General features: G+C 39.5%; 2 protein-coding genes across 16 annotated transcripts in view; one reads left to right on the top strand and one right to left on the bottom strand.

The window, feature by feature from the left end:
- The window catches only part of LARS1 (leucyl-tRNA synthetase 1), a 379,820-nt gene that overhangs the window by 228,772 nt on the left and 127,870 nt on the right, over positions 1–23,178 (bottom strand). The gene's annotated exons all lie outside the window — the stretch shown is intronic.
- TCERG1 (transcription elongation regulator 1) overlaps positions 1–23,178 on the top strand; it is a 47,197-nt gene that overhangs the window by 16,774 nt on the left and 7,245 nt on the right. For 5 of the 15 annotated variants that reach the window (XM_063120632.1, XM_063120642.1, XM_063120636.1 and 2 more), the window contains 10 exons: positions 344–492; positions 3,666–3,790; positions 5,555–5,715; positions 9,144–9,210; positions 9,375–9,510; positions 12,106–12,195; positions 13,279–13,397; positions 15,568–15,718; positions 15,990–16,058; positions 21,425–21,589. In XM_063120632.1, coding sequence (XP_062976702.1) covers positions 344–492; positions 3,666–3,790; positions 5,555–5,715; positions 9,144–9,210; positions 9,375–9,510; positions 12,106–12,195; positions 13,279–13,397; positions 15,568–15,718; positions 15,990–16,058; positions 21,425–21,589 — 1,232 coding nt within the window. Of the gene's footprint in view, positions 1–343; positions 493–3,665; positions 3,791–5,554; positions 5,716–9,143; positions 9,211–9,374; positions 9,511–12,105; positions 12,196–13,278; positions 13,398–15,567; positions 15,719–15,989; positions 16,059–17,172; positions 17,322–21,424; positions 21,590–23,178 lie in introns of those variants that run through there. The other 10 variants (XM_063120646.1, XM_063120644.1, XM_063120640.1 and 7 more) reach the window with 8 other exon arrangements.

Below are 23,178 nucleotides of genomic sequence, written 5' to 3'. Positions count from 1 at the left end.
TTTGAAAGGTGGCCTCTATTGGTAATGTCAGTCCCATGCCTACTATGTAGGAACCAAGCTACTGAATTTCTTTTAGGTAGAGAGGGTTTGTTCTAGTGGCAGCAATTATGGAAAGCAGAGTCTTTCTGAAAAATCTATTTCTGGCAGCAAAATTTAGCTGCTATACTACAACCTCCCTCCCTGGACATACTTGTTCACCAAGATAAAAGTCTTTTTCGTCCCTGGCTTGTTCATGAGTGGCTTTGCTGAAGAGTGATTATGAAAATTATGCTGATAAGAAAATAGGTTTAGTAATTTTGAATTTACAGAAAGTGGAAAGTAAATAAATGATACTTTGTCTTAGAAAAAGTAGAAGAGAAGATGAAAGAAAGCATTAAAGAACCTCCTGAGGAACCTTTGCCTATGGAAACAGAAGAGGAGGAACCCAAAGTTGAACCTATCAAGGAACTTATAAAGGAGGTAAAAGACCTAACGCAGCTAACACATCTACAGGTTAATTTATTTATTTATTTATTCATTTATTTATTCATTTATTATACTTCTATACCACTTGATATATTATTTAAAAGAATTAAGTGGTTCACATTAAAGTGTGTATGTGTGTGTGTAATACAGTATAAAATGATAAATCATTAAAAAAAACCTTGACAATAAATATGAAAATCAAACAGGACCCATGACAGGTCGGGAAGGCCTGTGTGAACAAGTCATTTTTGAGAGGCATTTGAAACCTGCCAGTTTTCTGCCTCTTCAACTATATGCAGGAGTGTTCCAAAGAGTGGATGCCACTATTGAGAAGGGCCGCATACATGCTGTTACCTGGTGATGTTCTGTTTGTTGCTTAACCACCAGTAAGGCTCCCTCAGAAGCTCTTTTGTCAGCTCAGTACGTATAAGAGGAAGCAGTCTAGATATCCTATCACCAAGTTATTTAGGGCTTTGTATATTAACAACAGGACCTTGAACATGATTTGGTAGCTAATAGGCAGCAGTGCAGTTTTTTAAACACACATAATATGTGTAAGTTAGACATGCCACTGAGTGCCCTAGGTGCTGCATTCTGCACTAGCTACAGCTTTTGAACCAGGCTCAAGGGCAGCCCCACATAGAGCACATTACAGTTGTCCAGTTGTGAGGTTACCTATGTATGGATCACAGTGAGTTGGCTATTCCTATCCAGGAACAGGTGTACTTGGCGCACCAGTCAAAGTTGTTAATGGGTTATTGAGGCCACCTGGGCTTCTGGTGATAAAGATGGGTCCAGGAGCTCCCCAAAATGCATACCTGTTCCTTCCATCCAGTGCAGGAAAGAAACCCAGTTCCCAGACCTGAGAACCACCTACTCATGGGGTCCCTGTCTTACCAGAATTCAGTTTATTAACCCTCATCCAGCCAGTAATTTCATCTAGGCCTCAGTTCATAAAATGCATGGTCTCCTGATTTAGATGTCACAGAGAAATAGAGCTGAGTATTGTCAGCATACTGATAACACCTTGCCTTAGATCTAATGACCGCTCTCAATGACTATATAGATGTTGAACAAAACTTGGCACAAAGTAGAGGGAGGAGCTGTAGTTCAGTGGTAGAACACCACCTTGCATACAGAAAGTCCCAGGTTCAAAGCCCAGGTTCTTCAGGTAGGACTTAGGAAAGACAGGAGTCTGACTCCCTGGAGAGTGGCTACCAGTCAGTGTCAACAGTATTTGGCTCGATTGACCAACGGTCTGACTCCGTATAAAGCAGCTTCCTATGTTCCTAGTGTCCTTTGGCACCCCACAGTTCAACTGTCAGAGAGCCGAGGTACAGTCATGCACTGTTCTCTGGAAGCGAGCCAAGCCATTGTAGAACAGTGCCCCCAACTCCTAACTGATGGAGACTGTCCAGGAGGATACAGGAATCAATGCTATAGAAAGTTGCTGTCCCTCTACGGAAGAAGGTCATCCATCAGGGCAACCAGGACTGATTCCATCCTAAAACTGGGCCTGAACCAGACTGGATAATCATTTTCATTCAAGAGCACCTGCAGTTGAGGTGTCACCACTCTCAAGCACCTTACCCAAGAATGGGGTATTTGTGACCATACAGCAGTCCAGGGAGAGTTTTTTTCAGGAGTGGTCATGCCACCGCTTCCTTCAAGGCAGCGCAGACCACGCCATCATACAATGATATATTATTCCCTGCTCCCTTAAACCAGCCAGCGCCTCCCCCCACCCCAGCATGAGATGGATTTCAACAGAATCATCACTAGCGTTTAGGAATCCATCAGATTCTATAAGTGTCCAGGAGCAAACCACCTTATTGGGTCCCCACTTCTTCTAGGAGGGACATTCAGAATGAGAATAGTATGATATGTAAAAACATAAAGCTGCAAACAAAGAGTGTAATTGAGAAAGAGTTCAACTTAATTAAATCATCTCGAAATAAAATGGAACATACTTGCTCTTCACTTTGTTTAATGTCCAAAACCTATTGACAGCTGTCTAATTGATTAAGTTACTTTAGGAACTGATTAGAAGCAGTCTTTTACTTCTAGAAGTTATTTTTAAAAATAAGAGAGAAAACCAGTAATGTGGATGGTGGCAGAGTTTTTAAGTTAGAGAGTGTGGGGGGGATCTGTTCTTTTTGAAAGCACAGTTGCAATATCTTAAATTTTTAAAACTTATTAATTGCATTTAGAAATTAGAACATCAAAAACAAATGGTATTGTACAGTTTTTGCAAGTGACAGAACAGAAAGCAAAAGATAGTTACAACTTTTAACGACTTTTATATTGTTGAGGTTTTAACATAGGAATTATTTTTCTAAATGTTTACAAAGTGTGTATTAAACCTCAGTATGAACAAACGATTTTGACTCAGAAAATTGTCTTATACATATAATTGTCTTACATATGAATCCTTCACATTTATTCTGTTCTGAATAATGCCTCTTTATTCTTATTCTTGTTAGTTTCAAAACAAATACGAAGGGTTGTATCCAACAGTTTCATTCCACTAACACAAAGCTTCTACAGCTTGCAGAAGCCCAGTTTTCACCTTTGCACAAATATCAAATCTAATACTTTGATTCCATTTGCATAAGCACTTTCACAGCTCATTTTGACTTCATTACTCTTTGACTGTGTTTGGACAACACAATAACCAACAGTGCATTAAATAGTCAACGGTTGGTTATTGTGTCAGCTATCAGGACTTTTTCACACCATGGTTGGTTATTCAGCCGAAATAACCAACACAAATAACCACTGCTGTGTGGAGTTGATTATTTGAACTACTTTTGGTTATCGTGTCATGTCTTAGGCACTTTGACTATTTCATCGCACACAATTGGTTATTTTCGGCGACTACAGAGGCCCCTGGCAAGAGCAATCAAAGAGGTGGTTGCCACTCTAGCTGGTGGAACTTGCAATGGCTTATGGGATACAAGTAGAGGACTGGTAGGGTGGGGGAGAGCAGGGAATGTGTTAATCAAACGCACCATTGACTATTGTGTTGTCCGAATGCAGCCTTTGTAAACTGCCTTAGTTGGTCCTGGAAAGGTGATATGGGAATGAGTAAGTAATGCTAGGTGCTGCTTATGCTAATAGTTCTACTAGTGCTTTTGCAACCAGTAGTGAAACATTGCTGCAAAGCACTACATTGGATACAACCCAGTAGTTGGTCTTAGACTATAACTGATTTTTTCAACCTTTGGTCTCAGCAGGAGCCAAAAGAAGAGGAAATGACTGAAGAAGAAAAGGCAGCTCAGAAAGCAAAACCTGTGGCTACTACCCCTATTCCTGGTACTCCATGGTATGTAGCCGTCTTTCTCAAATTAAAAGACTAATGTATTATAAATAATTTCTAAGTTTACCCCTACTAATATGTAGAGATGGGTGATCTTATCCTGGGTGAATTTGTGATTTCCTCAGATAATAATGAGCTCACCCATATAACCTCGACAAGAATGCTCTCTTAAAGTGAACTCTCGTTCCATGTAAACGAGCTTTTCCGCATGTGCAATGACAGCTGTAGTTTGTAGTATGTGTCCTCATAATCATGGATCACCATGTTGTGTACCCCCTTCCTGATTGGTTGTTTTACCTGGCTTCTCACAGAAACATTCCACCCACCAGCAGCAGTAAGTAAAGTACGCATTTATTTACTGAACAAAATAAAAGAACGTACTTTAGGAACAATAATGACCCAATTCCAGTCTGATGAAAGTAAGAGAGAGAATGTGCTGACATGATTGGTTGTGGGATAAAGTGCCATCACATTTTACTGTAAGCAAGAAAAAGAGTTACTACAACCAACAAAGCACATGCATGGAAATAGCATTGCTTAAATGCAGGCCATATGCTCAGAAACTCACGTTCAAATACCAAATTTACTAGCAAATTCATAGAATGCTGGTCGAGTCATATCAGAAAGGTGAGCACTGTGAACGCAAGGTTCAACCAGCAAGCCAACTTATTATTACATTCAGCCTTAACACTACTAATATAGTGGGAAATTTACATTAAAATCACTAAACAAGAAAATAAAGGTTTGATTTTAAAATCCTAGAGAAATTGTATTAATATTTAACTGCAGGTTTTTGTAGTGAATTTCATAATGAAGGAAAAGTGGTCTTTAATTTATTTTTCTATTTTCTATTAGACCAGGTCTTGAATCAACAGCATTCACACCTGCTTTTCACCTGCTTTTTGGGGCCTAGCTTTCCCCCTGCCAATAGGATCAATGTCTAAGCAGAGTTCCACTCAGGATACTCCAGCTCATAAGAAGATGGGGGACACAATCTTTGCCAGTTGCCTCCTTCCTCTGCAGACCCCAGCACAGCTTCCCACAGTGTTTCAGGGACTCCCCCAACCCTTTGGAGCAGATTGGGAGGAGGAAGGTGGGAAAATCAGTGAAGATCACATCCTCCACAGCTCTGCCAGTGGAAAATCTCCACTGAATCAAAAGCCTTCCATGAATAGGAGGAGCCCTTCCATCTGCATGAGGAGGACTCTGAACCCAAGCCACAAAACATAGGGCCCACTATCTAATGCAGAGTCAAGTGCAGTTAAATGCCATAATTTCAACTATAATCCCATACACACTTCTCTGGAAGTGAGCCCACTGATTGCAGTTGGTTGGATCCAGGATCTGCCTTCAGTGAACAGAAGGGCTTTATTCACGGAAGATGCCTTCACCTGATTGTTTAGGAAGCCCTCTTTCCCATGACAGCTCCCCCCATTCAGCAGAGTTTTCTGACCCTGTAGCATTTTCAGTGGGGCTGACAGGGCTGATATGAAGAGGAGGGTGAGCAAATCCACTTTTGTCAGCCCAGTTGCACCTATCTAAACCTGAAGTGCCAACCTGAAGTGCCTTATTTCTGAGTAAACCACATGATTAGGTGTGTGGTGTTTGGAGTTTAAGTGTGTATAATATAGGGGACTGCCCCCTCCCATGTTTTATGAAGAGGAATACCTGTGGATTGCAGAAATTGTGCAAAATTGTCTGTGGATTACTTATGGGAATTAAACTGATACACTACAGGTAAATAATCTAGGATTTATTGCTTTTCTCTAGGTGTGTGGTGTGGACTGGAGATGAACGGGTGTTTTTTTACAATCCTACCACTCGTCTGTCTATGTGGGACCGACCAGATGACTTAATAGGAAGAGCAGATGTGGACAAAATTATTCAGGAGCCTCCTCACAAAAAGGGAATGGATGAAGGGAAAAAACAAAGTAAGGATAAAGCCAGTGTTGCCCTTATTTATTCAGTATTTTGTATCTTTGAATATATCACAGTTTACATATTTTATCTGCATTTAAGTAGAGACAATGCTTCAAACACCTACAGCTTTGTCCAACCAGGTCTCTGTAATTCAAGCCACATCATCATTCTCATCCAGGATCAAGTCCTTGCAGGCTGTTTTCCATTGACTGACCTGTCATTCAACAGCAATATCTTCAACTGACAGGTAGTGCCACTAGTTCTTCTTGGGTCCTGTTGACCGGAAGGGGAACAACCAACACATGGTTAGACTCCCGTTCCCTGTAATAGCCTGCCCAGCCCCACTGCCACGTCCCTCTTACAGCAAAACCTACACAATAATGGGCCCAGGCAAGTAAAAAGATACCAAAACAATTATATTTAAAGGGAAATCTCCAGAACTGGTCTTTACCCACAAGTGTCCAGCTCTTCCTGGCTGCTCTAGGCCTGCCATAGCAGTTGTATGGCTCTTGGAGAGGAGAAAGATATTACAGCTACCCTCAGAGATGATCTTTCCATTGCTGCCAGCTTCCTCATTGCCCTCTGACCACCCTAGACAGGCCTGAAAGAAATACCCAAACTCCCAAAGTAGGTGTTCTCTCCTTGTTGTTTTCCAGTGTTTCAAATAATAGTGCTTTCTTTTAATGAATCCTTGCCTATCTTGTTGTACACCCACCAATATCTAGGACATGCAACTGTGAGCCAGGGACTCTCTGGTTCATACCTCTTCACAGCCATGAACTCATTCAAGAGCCCTAGACATGTCACTGTCTTCCTCCCTCTGTTTTCCTTTGTGTTAGGGAGACCTAGCTGTTAGCATGGTGGTAAGGATTACTGAAAAGTCTTGTGTAAATACTTGGAACATTGAAGTGTTTTTTTTTGTGTTGACTGATTCTGTGGCTTCAGTTAGCACCACTACCTCTATCTTGATCTCAGGTTTTACAAGACGATGAGTCATAAGAGTATAATAAAAGTGAGACAAATTCTGGGCTCCATTATCTACTCCTAACAAACATAAGCTTGCTATAGCCTTACAAAGGCTGTGTTCTAGGATACTCATTTCCTGAAGTCTAGCCATGGAGTAAGGAGTTCCTTTTGAGCATGGTACCAAGACAAAGCTTTTTGCTTCAGGTGGCTAAAGGGTCTTGCAAGGGTGCCGTCATCTGCTGATACTTAACGTTGTTCACACAGCAGCCTGGTAGAGACTGAATAGGGTACTTTAACCCAGAGCTGAAGGCTTACTATGAAAGAGCGATGCCTGGCTCTCATCTGTTCAGGAGATGCCTGGCTCTCGCTTTTGTCACGCTCGATAGAGTATGAGAAGAACAAATAAAGATAAGTCTTTCAGTATGCAAGGATATAGAGTCTATCCCTATCCATACACAATTGATTCCAAAATCATTTTATAGTGATTTTGTGGGGAACTATTTTTCTCCTAACAAAACATCAGAAAAGGGGAAGAGAAGAAACATCAGAAGCTGCTAGGAGAAACAGTGGGGATGGGAGAAGGAGGCAGGATAGACAGAGAAGAGGCTGTGGGTTGGCTTGAAAGGCATGTGGGCAGCCCAGAGGCCAGCGGTCCCTGTCCCGTTTTAGAAATAGATGAGGCAAATTCATGGGCATTAGGTCAGTCCGTGACAATGTTCTGAGGCAGTTGTTGGAGGGTAAGAAATGGATAAATGCTGTTGCTTTCATGGCTCCACTTGGGTTTCTTGAAAGCACCTATCTGTCCATTTACTGGAAATAGGATGCTAGACTAAATCAGCCATTGGTCAGAATGCATCTTGTAGCTGCCCAGGGAATATCTGTTGATGGATGTCCATCTAAATATGCTAAATAAATATATCTAATACAGTTGCCAGGGGCCACATCTCTGGCTGCCTTGTCATCAGCAGGATCATATGTTTGTCTAGCGATAATAACTTGGTCAGAGAATCTATTGAACTGATTTTTTCTTTGACATTGGCAAAGTCTGTTGGCTGGTTTGAAGGATTTAGCCACGTTGTTGTTGTTGTTGTTGTTGTTTACATTTATATCACCTCAAGTATTCCAGGTTCCATTTCACACCCCAGATTCTTTTTTAGAGGGCATATGCAAATGATTCCTGAATTATTTACCTATTACTCATGCATTCCAGTTGCCTTTAATGGTATGGATCAGCCTTCTCCAACCTGGTGCCCTCCAGTTGTGTAGGACTACAATTCCCATAACCCCCCACCAACATATAGATCAGGGGTGGGCAACCCACAGTAGTTCTGTGCAATGTAGGAAGCCCCATCCACTTTCTTGCTATTAGCAGCACTCAGACAGTAATCCCTTCCCTGTGTGTGTGTGTATGTGTGCATGCATGGGTGTGGCCTCCAACCCACAATTAGCCCTGCATATGGCCCTCTGGATGGAAAAGGTCCTCCACTGATAGAAGCAGAAGCACTGTCTGATCTTAGTATTGATTCCTGCTGGGAGTAAACTATTAAACACTTCTCAATTCAAATGTGTTCCAGAATCATATTTATCTTTCCCTTTTTGATTCAAGGTCTTTACTTTTTTTGTTTCAGCTTCAAAACCTTCTCAGTGATATAGGATCAATATTCAGACTCTACATTTTCACTATTGTGTTCACTTTGGATGAGATTGCTTTCAATAGATGGTTGCCTGACCAAACCATACTTCCTAAGCCTGGAATAGCCACACTCTATACTGCCTTTCTTTGGGTGGGGTATCTCATAGCCTGGTTGATAATCTTTAGGGCCATCATTGTGAACCTTTGGGCTCAGATAGCACTTCTTTTCTAGAAAAAGATGCCAGGAATCAAGGCTGTCCAGAAACATCACTCTGATCTAGAAGCCCTTACCCTTAATGCATGCGTAATTTCTTTGTTTATTCATCGGTGATAAACAAAAAAAAACTTCCTATGTTCATACTGCATATGTTAGCCCTGACATAGAAAACAGATGCTTAGGTTGAGCCTTGGTTTCAACCCACAGCCTACTAAGCATCCTTATTAGAGTGCGGCGTAACAGAATTCCAGCATCCTACAAAAGTGTGCCTGGGGTATCATCCCAGAACCTCATTCTTCAGCCAGTGGCTTATTTTTCAGGTGTAGCACCAAACTATGATTAGCTGTTGCAACTGATGTGAAGCTCTATCCCAGAGGTTGACAGGTATTAGATTCTCCCAGCTGCGCTAGAGCTGGAAGAATTGTTAATCTATATATTAAGAGACGTACATTATTGATTAAACATTTTATTATATTAAGCTTGAGACACTAATGTGTTTCCATAGAGTATCTTTCTGTCCAGTTTGCAGTCTTTACAACTTTATTTGAGTAACAAGCTGGCATAAGTGGTAAAGTTTGTATGGACTGTACCTACATGGATGCTAATAGAAATCTTTTTTACAGTTAAAGAAGAGCATGAAATGCTAGAAGAAGCCAATGATGATGAGCCTATTAAAGCAAAGAAACGAAAGTAAGTTGTGTATGAAAGGAGAGTGTACAATCGACTCAGTGTTGAACCTTTATGTTAGGATTAACTAGTTCTGAGCCAGGCCTTAGGCCTGTGTGTGTGGAAAACCAGAGGTTTAATGGTAGTGTTGGTTCTTTGTTCAATCTGGTATACTTTTATTTTTATAGGAAAGAAGATAACAAAGACATTGATTCAGAGAAGGAAGCTGCCATGGAAGCTGAAATCAAAGCTGCTCGAGAGAGAGCCATTGTCCCGCTGGAGGCTCGCATGAAGCAGTTCAAGGACATGCTGCTAGAGAGAGGGGTCAGAAGCTATTCCTGTATTATGGACCTTGCAAGCTTTTTCTTTGCTCGTGACTGTTAATTTGGATTCACACATACATTCTGGAATTAGATAAGAAAATGAAACAGGATTGGGGGCTCACTAGGAAGCTCACATTTTGTTATATGAAATGTTAGCCTGAATAATGGAAAATGTAATTGATAATTTTTATATCCATATATCTGCTCTCTCCACCTGACAGGTAATACTTGCACAATATTGTCAGGATTTAAGGATATTGATTATCAGTATGCTAAATAAGATTTTCTGTTTACTGATAAGATATCCCAACACTTTATGGATGCTAATGTTAAGGAACTTCCAGGCTCTGATAATTTATTCTTGTTTGGCAAATGTGCAGAATAACTGCCCAAAGATAAAACTGATGCGCACACTCAGTGAATTCCCAAATTAAAATATCCCTGTCAAGGTTCCTCCGTTATCAGAACCCCCTTGATCATCTCCTTAAAGATATCTTGCCTCTTTAAGAGCCCTTCTCCTCTGATGTAAAGCTTTTACCTTTCACTCTTAGTAATGTGGGGTTTAGGCCTTAGGCCTGGTGTAAATGACACTCCTGAACACCAGGTTTTAACAATAACTATTTACTAGATATGACATAAGGCAAAGACACATAAACTTAAGGCATTTACTCAAACAGAGGGTAAGACTTTAAAAGGCATAAAAGAAATAAAAACGCAGTTTCCTCTAGCCTAGCTACTCTTCCACCTGTAGGTTTTGGCCTAGAGTCCCTTCCCGCCTTCTCCTGGCTGTTCTTCTTCAGAGTGGCTCCCTCTGCAGCTCTCTCTCTCTCTAGTTCTTCCTCTCTCTCCTCCTGAACAGTTAACTCTACCCCTTTTTATACCCTCCCCCAGAACTGAAACCATACAATCAGGTAACCTAAAACTGGGGAAATAAAACTTAACTCCTTTAGGGGGGAAATGAAACTCAGGAATGCCCCCTCCTATCAGGAGATTTTTGGGCCTTCAGGCTTAACAAAACCCAAGCCTGTGTAGGCCTCAAACCTTCACAATCCCCCTACCCATCTCTTGAAGTTTCATAATGACCCATTTCTTATTTGACTGACAAATCGTGGCTTAATTAATTCATGGTTTGCTGCCTTATATACAAACTGGCCCATTGTCTAATCACTAGGCACAACCATGGAGGTGGGGAACTATTTCCTCTCAGCCCGAACGAAAGTTGCTCCCTACATGCAAACCTGTACACTGTGGATTAATTGTGGACTAAATAATCCGTTGTTAACCTACAATTAGTTGTAAGGTTAACTGTGTGTTGTTTAATGCATGATTAACCAGTAGTATCGGGTTTGCATGTCATGGAGCAGCCTCTCATTGGAAGTTACATATTCAAAATGATGTTGGCACGTTCTGTGTCAAATCATGGGTTAATTAATTCACAATTTAGCAGCATTACATTTACATAGGGCCATTGTGTGATCATTGTGCACAATCATTTGTAGGGAGATTATAGCTTAATCTGCTCAGCAGCCCACACCTTTCAGTTTTAACTCCCATTCTAAGCCTTGTAATTCCCACTGTATCTTCACATTTGAAAACCTCACGTACTCCTTTTGTGTATTTTCTGGAGATAGATCTCATTGGACTTCCTTGGCATATGTTCTTCATGTGAAATGAAACAAATAAGGGTTGTCTACCAGGAACAGTTCAGGACAGTGGAGTTTTGGGGCAGCCATCTTCTCTATAACCGGAACCCTGATGTGTGATGTCAGAGGCAAGGAGTGGTGATGGAATTAGGAATGGTAGATTTCTCCTTTCCAATGAACAACTCTACTTGTTATTATCGAGTGGTCCATCCTTGTGGTTGACTGTACTTGGTGGTCCAGTGGTCCAGACATTGGGATGCTCTTTGCTTCACCTAGTAGGAGGCAGGATCTTTTTTAATTGAAAAAGACCAGTCTGAGAGGCAGAACTAGGAGGAAGTGGCAGAAACTGTCCTGTTCCTATGGGATGGAACAGAGAGCATCCCAATGTTTGGGCCACTGTCTGGCAAACAGAAGGAGAATTCGCAGATAAGGAAAATTCTTTATTTTCCAATGCGATTTCCATATGTCACAGGTCTGTCTTGTTAAACTTTCAGCCTTTTTTTTTCCCTTTAAGTGCCCCAGAGTCGAATCCTGTGCAAAACCTTCCAGTTTATTGAACCGGGGGTGGGGGAGATATTGGATCATTTAGAAAAAGAGCTATGAAGGCATAGGAAATCAGAATAGCAAACTTCAAGGCTTTCTTTTGATGTAGCAATTTTTAAATGTCACACAGTAGTGGTTATTTTAATGAGTAATTAGGTGTGTGTTAGTTCTGTGTAATTATGTAGACGTTTTCAGAGCCAATTAGTGTGGAAATTTGCCATGCTGACCTCCTGCAGCTCATCATCTATTAGTGATGAAACCACTGTAAGGTTTTCAGTTATGGCTCCTTTCTAACAGATGTCCTGTAGGTTTCAAGCAGAATTGCACAACTTGCATGTCTTTGCATGAATTTAATTGCCAGGAAAATCAGCACTTTTCCCCCTTCACCTTTCTTTCTTTTTCTTTCTTAGGTTTCTGCTTTTTCTACTTGGGAGAAGGAGCTACACAAGATAGTTTTTGATCCCCGATACCTGCTTCTTAATCCTAAAGAAAGAAAACAGGTAAAATAAATGCCTATATGTAAAAACTCTTACTTTATTAGATAAAATAAATTTTAAAAATCAGTCAATAGAAGCTGAATTTTGAGGTCTTTTTGGAAATGTTTGAGACTTTTTGCACTGAACTTTTTCAAGCGGCATTAGTGAAACCACCAGTATTGAACAAAGGGGATCACTTGCTTGTCTCCCATGCTGAGTTATGTGCTTATATCCCCATGTTAGATGGAACTTCATTTAGCTAAACCACTCATTATCAAATGTTGTGGATAGTATATTTCCTTAAATTAGGATTTCAGTCAATATGTAGCGTGAAAAAAGAAAGAGCCAGTCCTTTGTTTACTGGTACTTGGCAGGAGAAGCTGATCCTATGCAAGAATTACACCTTTTATCATTGATAGAAATGCAGCAGTACCTTTTTTCTTTCTGAGAATCAGTACCTTTTTTTGACTGTCTTGAACTGCAGAATCTCCCCTTTGTCATGCCGAAACTCCCCTTTGTCATGCCACGTTTCTCAAGATAGACTTTGTCCCAACTTTGTTCATAGTAGTAAATTCTATGAGAGAATATACTACTGGGTTCAGACACATGCAACAGGGCTGGTGGAAGTGGACTTCCCTTCTTCATAGCCCCTCCATTTCCCTGAAAGTGCTTTAGAGGGTTGGGGAACCCTGTTGAAGTGTGTGTGTGTGTGTGTGTGTGTGTGTGTGTGTGTCTTTGGATCATTCTCCTAGTCCTTATATTGCCTAAGCAAGAGCACAAGTAATTGAAGCAATCATATATTCTTCTCTACTTACTCATGTCTCAATCCCCCATTCCTCTGTTGTTTCCCTGTGTCTGTTTAGTTTGCGATTTCCTTAGAGTAGGGACCTCTCATACCTGTTCTTTGCAAACCACCAGGTTCATCAATGGCACTATATACGTAATAAATAATAATAGTGAAGCAATACCCTCCGTTTTTCTGTTCATTGGTATCTTATCTACATTACTGCAAATAGGTGCATCCTAATCTTTGCTTTGCTCTCCTGGGTTCTCTCCACTTAACAGATGATAATGTTCCACATGATATACTATCTGGTATTTCTATAGGTATTTGACCAATATGTGAAAACCAGGGCAGAAGAAGAGCGTAAAGAAAAGAAAAATAAGATAATGCAGGCCAAGGAAGATTTTAAGAAAATGATGGAAGAAGCAAAGATTAATCCCAGGTAAGAATATTTCCCCCTTTTTATGTTTAAACTTCTTTCTTCTCCACAACATTTATATGTTCTGGGTTCCTTTCAAAGCCTTTGTTTTGTTTGAAGTTGTCAGCACTCTTCTCTGCAAGTTTATTGTCATTTTAACTGAGATTCTAATACTTACTAGCTATTTCAGGATATGAAGCAGTCACAAACATTTCACATGGTGTGAAAGATAAATTTATTAGCCATAAACATTCACAAGCCATGTCCGCCAATGTGTAGCTTTCCAATTCTGACTAGCTGTTGAAAACACTAACATACGAAATATCCAATATAACTTGTGCTTTTTCAGCATTATGTGAATATGAAGTATATCGCTCTCAATCATGGTATGGTCTGTAGTGCATCTTTTTAAAAGATCTTTGCCCCACTTCAGCAAACAGTATATTCAAGTGGGACACAGCTATAAAAGGCAGGGATCCATAACCCATTCCATTGTCAATTGTAGGAAAGCCCCTGTGGATTCTATGCTTAGCTCCTGGACTGCAACCTTTTATTATAAATGGCCAAGTGGGTTTTCACAGTTCAAACACCTTGTAAGCAAGACACTGCTAATACGTGTTTTAACAATGTGTAGTTATTTCCCTTTTTAAAGACTTATGATTGTCCTTTTTGCCTAAAGCAGGTAGGATTTATTTTGCATTAACTGTTGATTGGCTTTAGTTCAATCATTTTGTTTCCATAAAATGCAGTGAAATATACAGGAAGGGCAAACTTGTTTTCAAATGTTATAGTACTTTGCTGGGATTACTTTGATGTTTATAACCAGCTAGGGCTGCAATCTTAAACACACTTAATAGGGAATAAGCCCTGCTGAACACCTTAGGGCTTAATTCTGGATAAACACACATAGGTTTATACTGTGGGCTGTTCTGTAGTTTCCTCACTCAATAAAGGTCTATTAATATTTGGAGTGAATGTAGTACTGAGCTTAAAAATAATTGCTGTTAGTGTATATTTAGCCTCAACCATTTCTAATTGCTTTTTGCATCCCAAAGAACATGGGAGTCATAGGATTTGATCCAAACATGCCCTTCTGTGAACAGAAAGGCTCTTTCCCTTCATGGAAGGTACTGAGATCCAGCAGAGGCTCCCACTGGAGGAAGGAGGCGGGTGTCATCAATAACACCTTTCTCCAATAGCACACTCCTGTGGGCAGAATTCCATGGGTTGTCTGGATACTAGCCATTATTTCTATCTGTTATACATTTTGTTTGGCTTTATTCGACAATGAGTAAGGAAGGCAATCTCCAAAGGACTTGCATGTCTTGTTAACTTCGTCATCTAACTCCACTTTTTTTTTGTCCAAGGTAATGATGCCATTTTGGATGTTTGCACTCCTTGGAAATCATCTCTGTGCTTTGTGTGCTCAAGAATTTATGTCCAGCTATGCTTTTGCAGCTCACTTTCTTTAGTCTAGGTTTACATTCACTTCCAAACAATTGAATAAGCTACCAAATTCTTCTCTTGTGTTAATTTACCCTACAGCAACAGTAGGCGGGATTTCCCAAGTCTAATTATTTCCATGCTGTGATGAAAACATTCGTAGGATTATAATGTCTCACGTAATCTTGGGGCCAGATTAGCATCAGATCTTGGAAAAAGCACAGTAGTGGGGGTTTTTTCGAGGTAAGTGGCAGTACTATATCTACTGCACATCTGAGATTTGGAATCTGGCCCTGGAGGTGAGAGTATTGTAAGGAGATAAATACTGCAGGAAGAAAGAGTAGTAAGCCCTGAAGACATTCATCTCCTAGTCTTAAAAAAAACTGGATATTTATGTTACGTTAATTTCACTCCTGTAGAGCTGGTTGGCAGATGAGGAAATTTTAGCTTTTTATTGCATAACCATGAATTATCAGGGCAGGGAGGTAATGGAGCTCATTTTACAAGAGATATGCTACCTTGGAAGAACTGCATTCAGTAATATATATTTCTTAAAAATACAATACAAAGCAACTTTTAAGAAAAAAATATATAAACTTTGCTTCTCGGACCTGCATCTGTGGTGAGGATACTGGTGTGTTGGTGTTTGGTGCCTATATTTCAAAAGACCCAAAACACGGTTTTGCTTTTGAATGCATTTTCCATCTTAAGAAAGCTCTGCCAAATCAGTACACTTGCCGTTTTGTTACAGAACTACTTTTAGTGAATTTGCAGCCAAGCATGCTAAAGACTCGCGTTTCAAAGCAATTGAAAAAATGAAAGATCGAGAGGCCTTGTTTAATGAGTTTATCACAGCAGCACGAAAGAAGGAAAAAGAAGATTCGAAGACCAGAGGAGAGAAGGTGATTTTTTCATATCAAGCGTGTGAAAGTAGTATGAATGAGAGGGGTGGGAAGAGGGCCCATGAAAATCTTTCAGGTTCCCACGCCACCCTCGAAATTGCATTTCCCTGCCTTCACTTTTTCCTTGTTGAATTATTTCCTGATATATCACGTTTGTTTGGGGTGTGTTTGATCTCTCAAATTTTTCTCTAAACTCAGAATGACTATGCTGAATGAAAATGTACCATACAATTATTTTCTTTAAATTAATATCTAAGTTTTAAAATCCTAGAGTTCGAAAAAAGAAGTGTCTGGCTGGAAAACTCCAAACAGACCTTTACATACCCATTCTGTCGCTGATGTGAGTAAGATTTGAGAACTCTTTGTGGACAAATTTCAAATAGTTGCTTTACCTCTAAATGCTAACACTTCAGTGGTTTTTTTTAATCTGCCAGTAAATGTATTTTAGTTATGACTACTTATCAGAATTAAAGGTCGCCTATTAAAGATTAATGATTTTCAAATGTCATTTGTCTGCACTGTCAGTACAAGAGACAAAGTGCACATCACTGGGGAAGGCAGAAGCTACGAAATGTCTTCAACGGTTTTAGCGTCAAAATAGCAGCTTTCTTCAGCATCCTTGTGTGCTGTGTGAATGTAGGGAAAGGCATACCTCTGAAACCTAATCATTTCTGGTATTACTATTTCTTAACATACCCTATAAGTGAAGCAAAGACACTTTCCTTTCAATAATAAATGACAGTAGATAGAGCCATGTCATATTTCATACAAAAGCGCCTTTGTCATATAGGAAAGAAAAACCTTCACAATTGAAATGCAAACTTGCTATAAATACTTACAAAAGTAAAACACACACCCCCAAAAAACACTTCATTTTTTCTCATGAAAACACTTCATATGTACTATCTCACTGCAATGCTTTAATACAACAATGCTATACAGTAGGTCAGTACTGTTAACCGCATATTGTAGCAGATAAGGAACTGAATATAAGAAAAAGTGCTTGCTTAAGGCCTCTGCTGATTTCATAGCAGAAGTGAGATTCAAACTGGGAACTTTCTGATGCATCTCAGTCTTTTCGGCTGCTGTACCCACTTATCTGACGGTAACACTCATTGAACTTAATGCATCTTATTTCTGAGCATATATATATAAGATTGCACTTTTAGACACTATGCTACACCAGAATGATTAGCTTTCTAGAGTATATGTAATCTCAAAGTTCATCCTAAACTGCTATTTGTTCTAATATGTAAGTCATGGTTTAAACATTATTGTAGCATCTTAGCCATAATCAAAGTGAATAATTCATAAGTAAATTCTTTAATATTGCATGAGCTACATGAAACAAGATTTTGTGTTAAATATTGTATTTATTTTTGCATTTGAAACTAATTATTTCTTTTCTCCCAAAGCCTCTTGTAACCATTTTATGTATTCTGTTTTATAACAAGTGGATAGATTTTACAGTTTTGTGCTGTGCGGCCTGTCAATCAGTTCAGTCTGACAGCTGTCAATCACTGACACGCAAAGTATTATGGGATTCCCTAGTGAGGAAAGAATTGGTATCTCTGTGTGGTGACTTTAGCCTCCCGCAGTTCCGGTACTTTACATTTTTTCAGTTTTTTTCCTTGTGAAGTGATGAGAGTTGTGCCAACAATGTGTAAACTGCAAAAAGGAGAAAAATACTCCTAAATACACACAAAATAGTTTCAGCCTTATTTGCTTTTGTTGTGTTTCCATAAAAGAGCTAAAGGTTAACATGTACCTAAAGTGTTTTGAAGCTTCCTCAGCCAGTTTTTCAGAAAAGAAGTTTAAAACAAGAATTAGATTATCTTCTTATGAGCCTTTAAAGTAAGGATTTGAAATATCACACTTTGATTAATTCTTTATTGTCATTTTCCAAATACGATGGAGAATGATAATAAAGGGAATTCTCTACCACAAGCTGTAGTGATGGTCTCCAGTTGGGTGGCTTTAAAAGGGGGTTAGATAAATTCCTGGAGGAGAAGGCGATCAATGACTGCTAGTCCTGATAGCCTATGTTCACCAGTTGCTGAGGAGCATGGGCTGACGGGTGCTGTACCGATCATGTCCTGCTTTTGGGTTTCTCATTGGCAGCTGGTTAGCCACTGTGTGAACCAAATGCTGGACTAGATGGACCCTTGGCCTAATCCAGCATGACTCTTTTTTATGTTCTGATTTAGTGAGTCTAAAGAGAGAAAATAGTCAAGGTCCTTTAAGACTAGAGATGTGACCAGATTTTATGCTGAACCAAGAGATGTAAGATGTTCAAGTTAAAGTGCCTGTTGTTTAGCTGCACCTTTTGGGGAGCAGGAGAGGAATCTTTCAGGAATGCAAATATATCATTGCTTATAGAAAAGTCTGGCAAAGTTGAATATTGCCAGGCTGTTAACCTCCCTGAGCAGTTCAACAGTACCCCACCCCAGAAGTTAGTTTTTTTTAAAAAAAGACAGAGTCAAGAGATATCCACTAACTCTTTCTGCTGTGTTGTTGTGCTTATGGATTAGTATCTTTGTTCTTAGCTTTAAGTGTTTGTGCTTTTCATTTTCTACTTTGCTTTTCCTTAAAGGGTGAACAGTAAAATAAGGTATTCTTACAACTTGTACGAAGCCAGAAATCTCACATGTTTCCTAAAACTTAGATTTATATCAAAATTAGTTAGCAGAATTGATTTACTAACTTTATTAGACAAGATGGTAGTAGGGTCGCCCTTAGCTGAAATATTGTCTGTTCTCTTTTTGGCACAAAAAAATAGCAGTAGGTGGTGGGACCATGCTGGCTTTCAAGTTAGAATGAGAATGACAGCTGCTAGTTTCAATAGAGACCTAGATGCATGCTGTATGGATGTCAGATGGGATTGTTTTCTCAGCTACTTTTCAGTTGTAATGTTCTGAGTTCTTCTAAATGAACTCTACCTACATTTTGACTTGAAAATTGGCAAATAAAGCTTACTGGACATTATTAAATGATAATAGAAAAGAAGGATTAATCCATTTTGCGTGCCTGTTCAAGTACCCTTACTTTAAAGATTTCTACAGAAACACCTTGGTTTTTTTGCTTTCTTGAGTATAATCATCTTACAACTGGCTGAGAAAGCTTTATTTTGATAATATTTGCATATGATGTTGAAGTTCATCTTTGAAATGACAGATATTGGGTTGGCTCCAGAGATAATGAGCAGAACTCTGCTTGCACAATGAGTCCTCCTTCCCGCTGTATCCCCCTGTGCCCCCTCCCAAAGCTACTCCTGGGAGTTGAGGGACCTTCTGGAGCGCCATGTGATGGGGCTTGGAGGCTGCAGCACGATAAAGAAATTGGAGGTGCCTTGCGCAAACAGAAGTGCAAGTTATCTCTGGATCCAGGGCAGTATTTTTAAAAATTAGTTATAAGGTTACTGTGCATCTTCTTAAACACTTCTGTGGTAGAGCATACCACTAAAATTGACGGGGAGTTGAGAAAACTGCAGTACACAACAGTGACAGACACTTTTCTTATATTATTTGCCTTTGGGCTTCAAAACATGCATTGATGTTCTGTGTCTAAATACTGTGCCAAGAACTAAATGTTAAAGTTGAGAGAAATCTACAGATTATTAAAAATATACTTCATTTTATATGTAATAATTACTGTCAATACTTGAAGTGAGCTAGAACCTAAGTTTTAATTGGCTGCAGTATTAAGCATACTTAATTCAATGGGATTTGGGTTCTTATAAAGCATTGAGGTTTGGGGGGTTTAGTGGCACCCTCTGCATCTATGATGTGGGGTTATGGGGAGGATGTTAAAAATGTAAGTTCTGGTCAGCCTCACAACTGAATAATAACTATTTTACAGCCAAAGTAACGTAATCTCTCCACCTGGCCTCAAAAGAACTTGGGAATGTTCTGAAGGCTATATACTTAGCCCCATGGGCAGGTCTTGGCCATTCAGCAGGATAAAATGACTGGACTCGGTGAAAGGCTTTTTCCCATGGGTGCAGAGGCTTTGTTATGTGTGAGCACACCTTTGCATATGTTTGTGTGAAGCACCTCCCTGTGTGATTGCAGCAGTTGTGCTCTCCCAATCATAACCCTTTCAAAAAAAGTGATTTTGCACTGGTGTAGTTGAAATTGGTGCAACCACATGAAAGGTTGAATCACACAGACCAGTTATAATGTGAAGCTGTGCCTATGTCAGAGTGTTGCAAGCATTCAACCATGCAGTGGCAGGATGTGTGAACTGGCCAGATGTTCTGTAGTTCCAACTCTGTCATATATAAATTGGAGAAAATCCTATAAATTCCAAGGGATGCCAGTGAGGAAATAACCAGAGTGGGGAGAAGAACCATTATGTTTTTGCTCCTTTTGTTCACATGGAGAGGGAATTGTTTTCTGAAAAATGTCAGTGTAGACTGAACTGTATTGGGTTGTATCCAACGTTAATCCTAAAAAGAGGCATTGCCATAATTCATGTTATACTTTTGTGTTTTCTTAAAGAACTGTGGCAAACACACATTAAAGCACATATGTAAGCAATTTGCCAAATGTTACTTATATTGGCAATATTCTTAGGTTTTATACTTTTTGCTTGAACTTCATTGAGATAACCATATTCAAACAACTTCTCGTTATCCTTAAACTTAACTGTGACCTTCATACTGATTTTTATAATCAGTATCCACCACTACCTGCTACCCATGCTGTTTTAAGTACATTAACTTGCCCATTTTAATGCATGCATGTACATTTTGATAGTTTATTCTTTAATTCACAAGCTCAGTGAATTGGCACTTGAAATTGCAATTTATACAAGTGTGACAGGGCTATAGACTAGTTATCAAAGCAAGCCCTCAGTGCAAGTGATGGGGGATTGAATAGTGGAGTGGTCCCCCACATGCATAAACAGACCCCGAATTCCTTATAAAAGAAGGATTGCTCCATATCGCACACTACTCATTGATAGTCCCACCACCACCATAAATATAGAGGGCTCATTTCAGTAAATGAGTGGACTGTCCCCAAGTTTGCAATCTGGGTTCCCTGTCAGTTTTTGCAAGAGCAATACCAACTGTGTGTGATGTACACTGCTTCTTAAATGGAATAGCAGGTTGGCATTGCTGGAGTGCCAACCTCCCAAGAAAACCACAAACACTGATGCCGTTCTCTTGCACTTGTGTAAACATCCCTTCTATATTGTGGCCTAAGACTGTAATGACTGTACAGTATCCTTTAAGGAACTATTCAGCTTGCATTTTGAAGGCTTCTGTATTATTCATTTATATTTATTTACTATAGTACTTTTATCCCGCCCTTTAGCCAAAAAGGCTGTCAAGACGGCTTACAAAAATATTTCTTAAGACAGTCCCTGCCCACAGACTTACAATCTAAAAAACATGACACAAAAGGAAAGGGGATTGGGAGGGAGGAGGGGAAGCAAATTCAGGCATTTGATTCTTAGTTGCAAAAATTATAAGGTTTTGACCAGGTATTACTGTGTTTAAATGCATTTACTAAAGTTTCATCTAAAATGGCCGTAAGTTAGACACACTCAAATGTAAAATTTAGTATCCTTATGAAAAATCTAATTTTGAAAATATTAAATAGTTTTTGTCATCACGGTAAGTCTGCTTATGCAAGCATTCAGAAAACAAACTACCTCTTAATTTCCCCTTTTTCTTCCTTTTGTCTTCTGTTTAAAATATAGATCAAAATGGACTTCTTTGAACTGTTATCTAATCACCACTTGGACAGTCAGTCTCGCTGGAGCAAAGTAAAGGACAAAGTAGAGACTGACCCCCGCTACAAAGCTGTGGATAGCTCTTCACAAAGAGAGGATCTTTTTAAACAGTACATTGAAAAAATAGCCAAAGTATGTGTGCTACTGACAAAACTGCTTCAAATTTCTTTAGTGGTTCACTGCTGAAGCAATTGACATAAACTTTGAAGTACTCCCACTAGTGTAAATATTTAATATGTAATGCTGTTTTTAATGGTTTATTGGTGATAAGCATTGCCATTATTCTCAGACTGGTATCCTTGTTGATAGATTAATAATTTTAAAAAGTCGGAAAGCTTTGGATTATGGAAACATACAGCATTATAATACATTAGAACAGCATTTTCCAACATAGTGGTCTCTAGATCAGTTGGACTAAAACTGGCACTGCAGTTGGACTACAACTGGGAGCTGTAGTTCATTATTATTATTATTATTATTTATTACACTTATATGCTGCCCCATAGCCAAAGCTCTCTGGGCGGTATGCAAAGATTAAATACATCTCGAGGGTACCAGATTAGGGGAAGCTGCACTAGAAATAGACTGTGTATGTGAATAGGGCATGCAGTGGTCACAGGATATATGTATAGATGGGCTACATTATAGTAAAACCTGAGTTACACCATGGAATTCATTTGTAGTTTTGAACATTCTCCCCTTATAAATTCCTCTCCACTCCTGAGTATTTGCTTTTCCACACAACCCCCATTTTACAACCTATGTTAAACCTTCCTTTGTCCCTGTCTGCTGGGACTGTGAGCTGCCAATTGAAGAATATCTTTAGAGCAGTCATTCACAACCCAGAAACTATTCATTTATTTACAATATTTTTATACCGCTCCCCATTCATAATTTCAGAGTGGTGGACAAAATAAAATAGAATAAAAACACATTAAAAGTACATTTTAAAAGAAATAAGGTGCAAAATAAACCATGTCTGGTTGCTAAGGGAAGGCTTCCTGGAACAACATTTTCAGGAGGTGCCGGAAGGAATACAAAGTTGGCGCCTGCTTGACCTCCAGAGGCAGGGAATTCCATAGGAGGGGGGGTCACCACACTGAAGGCTGTTCCCCTGGTGGACTCCAATCGCACAATAGGTCTATGTGGAACCACCATGCCCTTGGATGACCTCAGTGAACGGGCATTTTGGTAGGGGAGAAGGCGCTCTCTCAGGTTTCCTGGTCCCAAGTTGTTTAGGACTTTGTATACAAGTACAAGAACCTTAACCCTGGCCTGGTAGCCAATAGGCAGCCAGTGCAGTTCCCTCAGCAGAGGAGTTACATGCTGGAAAGGGGCAGCTTTGGACAACAGCCGGAGTAACATCATTATTTATACAATTGTTTATTCATTGTGTATTCCTCCTTTCAGTGGCAGAACTGCAAGAAGTCTTACAATTGGAACAGTATACAATAAAAGCAATGTTAAAAACACTTAAACAGATTTATCAGGGTTTCATTAAAACAATCAAGCAGCTAAAAACCTTCATCTTTAAATACCATACACTAAACTCTATACACCTAAACATCAACAATGATTGAACATTGTTGATGCACCTAAACATCAACAATGCTAAAGAACCAGCACCTTGAATTGTGCCTGGAAGAGCTGCTTGGTTAGTTATTATCTCTAGGACGAACTTTTATCTCCTGGAAATAGTACATATTTTCAGTTTACTTATT

Source organism: Elgaria multicarinata, chromosome 3, assembly GCF_023053635.1.
Source record: "Elgaria multicarinata webbii isolate HBS135686 ecotype San Diego chromosome 3, rElgMul1.1.pri, whole genome shotgun sequence".
Taxonomy (NCBI): Eukaryota; Metazoa; Chordata; class Lepidosauria; order Squamata; family Anguidae; genus Elgaria; species Elgaria multicarinata.
This window is presented reverse-complemented; position numbering and strand designations above follow the sequence as displayed.